The 8,674-nt window shown below is 62.5% G+C and overlaps 1 protein-coding gene across 1 annotated transcript; it reads left to right on the top strand.

Annotated features, from left to right (window-relative positions):
* Positions 1–642: 642 nt before the first annotated feature.
* Positions 643–8,674, top strand: TMEM200B (transmembrane protein 200B). Its single transcript, XM_027443996.3, has 2 exons — positions 643–881; positions 7,077–8,674. The coding sequence occupies exon 2, from the start codon at positions 7,100–7,102 to the stop codon at positions 8,303–8,305; it is 1,206 nt and encodes a 401-aa protein (XP_027299797.1). The 5' UTR covers positions 643–881; positions 7,077–7,099; the 3' UTR covers positions 8,306–8,674.

The following is an 8,674-nucleotide window of genomic DNA, read 5'->3' as shown; positions in this document are numbered from 1 at the left end:
GCGGGGGGCTGCCTTCAAGCAGCGTGGCTGAAAAGTGAACTTAGGATAATGTTTTTATTCCAGCTGATACCCTCTCCTGGAGCTGTATGGCTGGGAGGGAGCAAGTAAAGGGTGAAGTAAAGGCTCCTGCTGCTGCAGACCCGCTCCCAGTGCAGCTGCCCTGGCCTGGCTGAGCACAACGGGATGAGGGCACATCCCTGCCCTGCGGACAGGAGCAGGGGCAGGGGCAGGGCTTAGGGGCAGGAGCAGGGTCTCCATCTCCTTCCCCAGGGCTCGCCCACGGCCAGGCTCCCAGCGCCTCGCTCGGGTCTCAGCGGGTCCCATCCCGCGCACGGGGCTGCCGGGCCGGGGGTCCCCGCTGCGGGAGGGGGGATGCGGGAGGGGCGCGGGTGGGAGACCCCCAGGGGACCTCCGTGCGCTCCCCGAGCAGGGGCTGGGCAGGAGCCCCCCGGGTGCCGCAGCAGCGCTCCACGGAGCGGGGCCAACTTCTCGGTGAGCCGGGTGGTCGGGGGCTAAGGATGCTGCCCCCAGACAACCCCCCCCCCGTAACCTCCATCCCTCCATCCCTTCCTCCGTCCCTCCCCGGCGATGCTCCGGGCCCCGCGCTCCGCCTCCCCGCGGGGCCGGGGCCGGGGCCGGGGCGGGCGGAGGGCGGGGAGGGGACCCGGGGCCGGGCGGGTCCCGCCGCCGCCCCGCTCCGAGCCGAGCCGAGCCGAGCCGAGCCGCTCCGCCGCCCCTCCATGGCCCCGGCCGCGGCGGCGGCCCCCAGCGCCCGCCGCCCCCGGGGGACCGGCCCCGGCCCCGGCCCCGGCCCCGGTCCCGGTCCTGGTCCCGGTCCCGGTCCCGGTCCCGGCGGGAGGCGCAGGGCTCGGCGGCCGCGGGTGAGTGCGGGCTGGGGGCGGCGGGGAACGGGGCCGGGGGTCGGGGGGAGCCGGGGGGGAACGGGGGGGACAGGGGGAGAGCCGGGGGTACAGGCACGGAGGGGGCGCGGGGCGCACGGACGCACGGACAGGGGGCGCACAGACGGACGCGCGTCCCCCTCCCCGGGCACCGGCACCCACGGGTGGGCACGGACACGCGTGGGAACGCTGAGACGAGGGGAGCAGGGTGCTTGGAGCAAGAGCAAGCGCACACACACACTCACATGCTCATACACATGCTCACACTCACGTGCAAGCACCCAGCCACGCACCCTTGCACACCCAGGAGCCAGGCAGGAGCGCCGGCTGGAGTACCCAAACCCCAGCACTTTTTTTTTGCAGTTCCCCGAGTCTCCTGGCAGAGGGGTTTACGTGAGGGCTGGTCACGGAGCTAATCCCCGCGCAGGATTTGATTTAGACACTCTAGAGAGGAGAAGTGGGTGGAAATTATCCCAGTAGCTCCCTGAGCTGGGGATCGGGAGGGCCTTTTGGCACCGGTGGCTGAGCCCGCTCGGAGGGGGGACCCGCTTCTGTCTTGTGTCGCTCCCAGGTGGGTTTTGATTCCTGCTCGTGAATTTGGGGATGGGGCTGCAGGGCAAAGCAAGGTAAAGCAGGGCACAGAGCAGGGGAGGCGTGAGGTTTAGACTGCTGGAGACAAGAGGGATCCCAGCTGGGAACGCTTCGGGGAACTTCTCTCCGCCAGCCCTGCTTGCACGCAGCGAGGAGAGGGGTCCCTGGGTCGGGGGGGGATGGAGCGCGCCTGCCTGGAGCCGCTGGGGAGCTGGGTCTGTGCCTGTGAGCGTGGAGCACTTGGCAGCCCCCCGTCCCTTCCCTTCCTCCACCCTGGCAGGGATTTTCAGAGGCGCAGAAGGGAAGGTGCCAAATTCAGAAAGAGTTTGGTTCCAATTCCCTGGAAATCCCAGCCGAGGGGGTTTTTCCCTCCTTCCTTCTCTCTCGGCTGTGATGATTTTTGCAAGGTGCTTGGCTGCAGCCTTCTTCCCGTGCTCTGCCACCCTGCTCGGCTTCCCAAGGCAGGAATTCTCCCAGGAAATCCCTCTGAGCTCCCCACGCCTCCTCCCCCTTCAAGGAAGCAAAAAGCTGACATTAGAAATCCGTTCTCAGTTTAAATTTAGATGCCTGCATTATCTTGAATTTGGATTTATTAATTATTTGCATCTGGTTCATATCAAAAAGTTGAGCAATGCAGATGTCCTGATTTCAGAATGGGCTTGGAGGAGAGACACAAAACTCGCCTGCGTTTCTATTGTCTCATTAAACAATGGCCCGTCAGAAAGGGCCAGGAACTGCAGCCCCCTTCCAGGGGCCTGGCACGAGTTAAGTGGCCGTCCAAGTTGCGTGATCTCCTCGCCATGGGTGACTGCAGCTCATCTCCCAGCCGTGGAGATTAGTCTAATTAGCAGAGCAAATCTGGGTAAGGCAAGCTCTCGTAATTAGCAATCAGTTGGATGTTTCCACACACTTTCTTTGCCTGAGGGGCAGGGAGGAATTTAGCGGATGGCCCCGTTTCGGGAGCAGGGGGGCCTTGGGAGAAGCCAAGGGGAACGGGGCCACGCGCCCGCGGGGACCCCTTTGGTTGGGGATTATTGAGCATGGGGCAGGGAGCAAAGGGGCCGAGCTGTGTCCCCAAAACTCTGCAGCACCCCCAGCCCAATGCCCTGCATCTCATTTCTGAGTGACATCGGTCACCTCCTGGTGAGGACGCCAGCAAGTGTCCTGCCCAGCCAGGCGTGTTGGGGACATCTCCGCCTGCGAGCGCTCGGTGCACCCCATCCTTTAGCCTGGGGAGACAGGGGTGCAGAAGGAAAACAGGGATGTTTCAGCCTGGTGAGCCGTTGTCACCTTGGGGCCGTGGACAGGTCGCACCCGGGGTCTGCTGCTCTGCAGCAAAGGCTGCGGTGGAAAAATTTCCAAAAACTCGGTTAAAAGCCAGCGTGAGACCCCCAGCCCGGGACTGGAGCTGTGATGATCCCTCCCGAGCCGTGATAATCTCAGAGTTACTGTGCCTGCCTGAAAGCTTCTGCGAGGGAGCTTAATTAATTACGATTGATTAACGGGTGTCCCCAACAAAAGCTGGAGCTGGAGAGCTGCTTTTTGTCCCTGTGCTGGGAGCGCGCCTGTGCTGCGGGCTCGATGTGGGGATTTAACCTGCAGGGACCAAGCCTGGTGGAGGCTTTGCCCCGTTGGGCTGAGAGCTGCTGGTGAGGGCTGGGATGTTAAACAGGGCTTTCCTCTGCTGAGACACCCTCGTCATCTTTTTTTTTTGCTGCTCTTCATCTTTTTTTCCTTCTGTCTGGACACCTTTAATGTGTAGCCAAAGGGGGAATTTGAAGTGGACTGAGAACGGAGGAAAGGAGGAGGGACGGGACTGCAGGCTGCAGCCAGGCTGGGGGTGAGTTCATCACGCTGAGATTGCTGGGCCAAAGAGGGGAAAAAGCCGGCTGGAAATTTGGAGGCAGCGAGCTGGGGGTCCCCTTGCTGGGGAGAGGTCAGCTGCAAGTGAGAAGCCAGCAGAGCTCTGGGCCGGATCCTGCAAACTCCTGGGCACCACCAAGCATTGCTCAGGGAGAGCATGGCACCGGGGTGAAGGCTGCACGCGGTGCCCACGAGCCGTGCACGCACCCGGGGACCGAGGCAGCTCCGTGGCACCGCGGGCCCCATCCTGCCTCCTGCCACGAGGCTGGGAGAGGGGAGCTGGTGTCGGGGCGCTGCTCCGCGAGAGCCCCGTGCTGGGGCGGCGTTGGAGGTTACGGAGCTATTTTTAAGCGGCGCAGCTCGGTGCAGACTGTAATTACCACGCTCTCACCTTCGCCGTGGGTGGGGAAGCCGGGGCGGGCTGGCGCAGCTCGGCGCGTCCTCGCACCCACGGGTCTCAGCGGCCCGGGGCCCCCTGTGCGGCACGGGGGGGAGCTCAGCTTCAAGGGGCATCGGGATCTCAGGAGCTGGAAGCGATCTGAACCTGGTTTTATTTTAGCACGTGGCCATGTGGAGAGGCTGAGCCGTGCCGCCGGGGCTCTTGGGTCTCACCCATCACCGCGGCTTTAAATGCGCTGGCGCTTTTCTGGGCACTTGGGTGATGGATTGCAACCTCGCCTCCTTCCAAAAATTGAGCGAGCAGCTTTAAAGTCACAATATTTCCAAAAAAAGAAATGGAAAAGGGAGGTGTTTGCTGTTTGTCAGTGATTTCCCAAGCTTTTGCTCCAGCCTGGGCTGCTTCCTTCCCTCTCCGTGCCCGCGGGGGACACTGGGGCTGTGTCAGCGCTGCTGGAAGCCGCTGCGCAGCCGGAGCAGGCAGACCCTTCGGTCTCCCAGCCTACAACAGACAGCGGCAGAGCTCTCCACGAAGGCACGGATCCTGCCTTCCTCATCGGCCTGCCTCCCCGGTGCGTTTCGAGGAGCTGGGGGGGATGTTTTGGAGAAGCTTTGCAAGCCACGTGTGGAGAAAGCCTTGTGCAGCCGTCATCCTGCTGCATCTCCACGGGGCTGCCGGCCCCTTTGGCACAGCTCCGGGCTGGTTCTGCATGGCACCAGGCCCTCATCCTTTGTCCAGAGGGAGGTTTTGAGGCCAAATCTGCCTTTTTATGGACCACAGCATGCTGCAAATTAGTGCAGGCAACACATGGTCGTAGGGCAGAGCATCCCAGGCACCCCAGCTGGAGGGGCAGTACCCCAGGGGCTGCAGGTTTGCCCTCAAACACGTTGGGATTTAGCATCACATTTTTGGGACGTCTGCCTGCGAAGGAGGGATTGGGGGGAGGAGGGTGGAGCCAGCGATGTGCCTTCACGGTGGGGGGGATTAGAGAAATATTTGCGTTTATTTTAATGCCGGGCTTATTGCGGGGATTGGGAGCTTAGCCCCGAACCTGGCAGCACGGCAGCGGAGCCGTCAGCTCGCCCCATAACGTTAATGACATTTACATTTCCAAACCGCTGCTCCCCCGGGATGGGAACCCTTCCCAAACCACGGCTCAGCTCAGGCCTTAAGGAGGGAGGAGGCCGGCAGGGAGCGAGGCCACCAGTTGTCCCCACGGAGGGACGGGGCTGTCCCCGCACCCTGGCAGTGCCACCAGGACCCTCGTCACTGCCCCCAGCCCCAACCCCGTGTGGTGCCACAGCAAATTAACCCCGGGGTGGGGGTGTCGGTGTCTGCGAGCTTCTGAATTTGATGCCAACGCTGGATTTTTTTTTTATTATTATTATATATTTTTTTTTTCCCCCTAAAGAGCTTATATAACCTTGGGGATTCTATTAATAAAAATAATGGTTTTGAACTCTGGGAACAACCATCTCCAGCAACGAGCAATTAAATGCTGCAACTTCTGCAAGCAGGCAGCTATCGGGCAGCGGGGAGATAAGGGGGCAGCGGCGGGGCCAGCAGCGCCTCCGGCACCTGGGGAGGGGGCGAGGGGCTCTGGCAGGCTGCAGGGGGCTTCCCATGGGGGGGTCACCCCCAGGGATGGGGCTCGGGGGGGTGCAGGAGATAGCGAAGGAATTTGGTGTAAAGAGGCACGGCCGGGGCTCGCTGCCAGAAATAGGAGCTGGCTGCGTGCTCGTGGCAGGTCCAGTGCAGGGGCCGGGCACCCGGGGGGGTTGTGCCTTTATCCTTCCTCCCCCCAACCTTTGCACAGCTCTGGAATTTTAGGGTTTTTTGTTTGTTTTGTTTTGTTTTCCATTTTTTTTTGAGCTCGAAGTTACCAGCAAGGCATGTAGCGTTTGACATGTAACATTTGAGAGGTCAAATTTAGGACGGGACTTGGAGAACGCTGGGGACCCTCAGCCAGGGTGCTCGAGGTGGACGAACACCTTTGGAGGTGTTTGAGTGCCCACTTGTTTCCCTTGAGAATAAAACATTTAGAACCTCATTTTACCATTTGGGGTGACCACTGTATTGGTGTAGCGGTGTTTATTGTCTTTTCTGCCTTGCGATGCAGGATTATCAGCTTGTTTCAGAGAAACATTTAAAATCTCACAGCAGCGAGCTGGGGTTTGGGCTCTTTTTGTTTGGGGCTGCGTTTTTTTTTTTTTTTTTTTTTTTAAATCTCCCTCATTCGAATTGTCACAGCTTGACAGCCTTGTGCCAGGAACACGCTGTCATCCTGAAACTCATATCTTTAATTCCCTTCCATGGGATGCTAATAACACCTTAAGATGATTAAGACTGGGAAAAAAACCTCAGTATTTTATTTTCCTCCCGCCGGTGATGCTGTTTGCTGGCTCTCGCCTCTTCATTCATCTCGGGAAGTAAATGAGCCTGGTCACCTCCCCTCCCTGACCCCCTGCCCTTGCGTTCCCAATCAGTTTTACTTTCTGGCTTTCCATCGCGGTGCCGTCGGGCTGGTTCCTTGGGCGTGCTGGAGCTGCTGCGGTGCCCGGAGCCTCCCCGTGCTGCTGTGGCTGATTCAGAGGCGCAGTGACCCCTGTCCCCCCCCCAGCACCCAGCCTTCCCATCCCAGCAAAGAGCCCGAACCCTTGCAGCGTAAATCCTGCCCAGGAGCAGCCCCCAGAAGAGGCAGGTGAACCTCTCCAAGATTTAATTATCGGGACTGGGCTGGTTGCCCCCAGCCCTACGTGGTGCTAGGCTCCTGTTGCAGCCTCCAAATCGCACCGGCTGCGTGCCACAAGGCTCTGGCCGAGCACAAATCTGGGGTGTGGGGTCTGTGGGGCCGGGGTGCTCGCTGTGGGGCCAGGGGCTGCATGGCCAGGGCACGTTTGTGTCCCCTTGTTGTTTTGGGGTCACTTTGGCAGCAAGCAGAGCGAGCCAGGGAGCGGCTGCGGTGCGCGCAGGGCACCGTGATGCTGCTGCTCTGTCAAACCTTTGGTGTGGGGTTACTGGGATGGTTTGGGTGGCTTTGGAGAGCCGTTCTGTAGCTGCCCATCTCCATGCCACAATTTCCCCACTGGGTTAATAAACAGCCCTTGCTGCTGCCACCCTTTTGCAGGTGCCATAGGTGTTGTCCTTGTGGTCCCCATCCTCCTGATGCCCCCATAGCCACGGTGTCCCTTTGCCTCCCATGTTCTCAGCATCCCAGTGTCCCCGTGGTCCCCATGTCCCCACCATCCCATGCACGTGGACCCCCCCAGACCATCGAGTGACTTCTCCACCTCTTTTTCTCCCCTTCTCCCTTCCCCACCCTGCAGGAGGAGCGGCCGGGAGGGCGACGATGACTGCCGAGGGCGCCGAACCCAACGGCCCCGTGCGGGAGCCGGCGGCGGGGGGCACCAAACCGGCGGCCCCCCCAGCCCCAAAGCGGCGCCGAGGCCGAAGGCTGCGCCGCAAGTCCCCGCCGGAGGTGCAGGTGAAGGGGCAGCTCCGCATGCGCTCGCCGTCGGGAGCCTTCGTCATGGTGGGCATCTCGGTGGTCTTGGTGGGCATGACCATCGCCGTGGTGGGCTACTGGCCCCACCGGGGGCATGGGGGAGCTGGAGCCGGAGCGGGGAACGCCAGCAGCGCGGGGGACATGAGAAGGGAGGTGGCTGCCGGGCGCCCCGTGCCCCACAGCGAGAAGCTGAAGCTGATCGGCCCCGTCATCATGGGCATCGGGCTCTTCATCTTCATCTGCGCCAACACCATGCTCTACGAGAACAGGGACATGGAGACCCGCATGCTGATGCAGAAGGGGCTCTACTGCATGGCCACGGGGCTCCCCGAGGGAACCAACCCCGGGGACGCGGACAGCCCGCTGGCACCCAAGGCCAGCCCCGAGTGCTTGGAGGGCTGCTACGAGGTGGACCTGTCCTTGGGCAGCAAGTGGGCCGACTGCTACGGCCCCAACCGGCTGCAGACCACGGCCGAGCTCCTGCAGCGCCCGGGGGCCTCCCCGACCGCCTCCCTGCTCAGCCTCCACTCCGAGGGCACCCTCGGGCTCTCCTCGGCCGTCGGCGCCTTGGCGCTGCCCATCATCAAGCTCAACAACCGCTTGCTGGACGCAGCAACACGGGGGGCCAGGGGGCCGGTGGAGGCAGCCGAGCCCCCTGCTGAAGCCCCGCTGCCCCCCTGGGCTCTGCTGTCCCCCGGTGGCAGCAGCGTCGCGCCCCGGGGCCAGGAGCACCGCGGTGGCCACGTCATCGTCACCGTGGAGGAAGGCTGCCCCGTGGCGGAGCTCGGCCCCGATGCTCAGCCCCACAACCCAGGGCACTCCAAGTCGCTGGATCTGGGCCGGCCGGGGGTGCTGCTGGTGGCTCCCATCAAGGACCGCAAAAATCGGAGCTGGCCCCGGCTCGACCACGTCACCCCGGGGGCTTACGCCAAACTGGAGAACCGGGGCGAGTCCTCGGACCGGCTGCTGGAGCCCAACGAGACCCCGCGCCGTGCCGAGCCCCGGCCCAGCTCCTGGGCAGTCGGGGTGGAGGGGGGCTCGCGGGTCTGATGGCCCCACAGGCTGTGGGGTCATGGTTTTTAAGCGGACATCACCACACTGAGGGGTCCCCGATCTCGGGGAGGGCTCCTGGGTTGGGACCCGTGCTCCTCCCTGCCTGCTCCTCTTCCTCAGCGGCTTCCTCCTGGATGCTCTCGGCCCTACAAGTCCTGCTGGCGGCTTTCCCAGAGGAGCCCTCGCTTTGACACCCAGCACAGACCACGGGACGGGGACACGGGGTGGGCAAAGCCCCAGGGCACTTCATTGCACCGGGGTGAGGGTGGGGGCACCGGGGGGGTTCCCTCACCCAGCCCCAGCGAGAAATTTGCTTGAGCAGCGCACGCCAGCCCGGCCGGGCCATTAAATGTTCTCTCGATGCCA

Source organism: Anas platyrhynchos, chromosome 24 (genome assembly GCF_047663525.1).
Source record: "Anas platyrhynchos isolate ZD024472 breed Pekin duck chromosome 24, IASCAAS_PekinDuck_T2T, whole genome shotgun sequence".
Taxonomy (NCBI): Eukaryota; Metazoa; Chordata; class Aves; order Anseriformes; family Anatidae; genus Anas; species Anas platyrhynchos.
Note: the sequence above shows the minus strand (reverse complement) of the source record. Positions and strands in the feature narration are given on the sequence as shown.

What these genes read in the sequence shown, in the direction of transcription:
- TMEM200B (XM_027443996.3), top strand. Translation starts at nt 7,100, where the DNA reads ATGACTGCCGAGGGCGCCGAACCCAACGGCCCCGTGCGGGAGCCGGCG.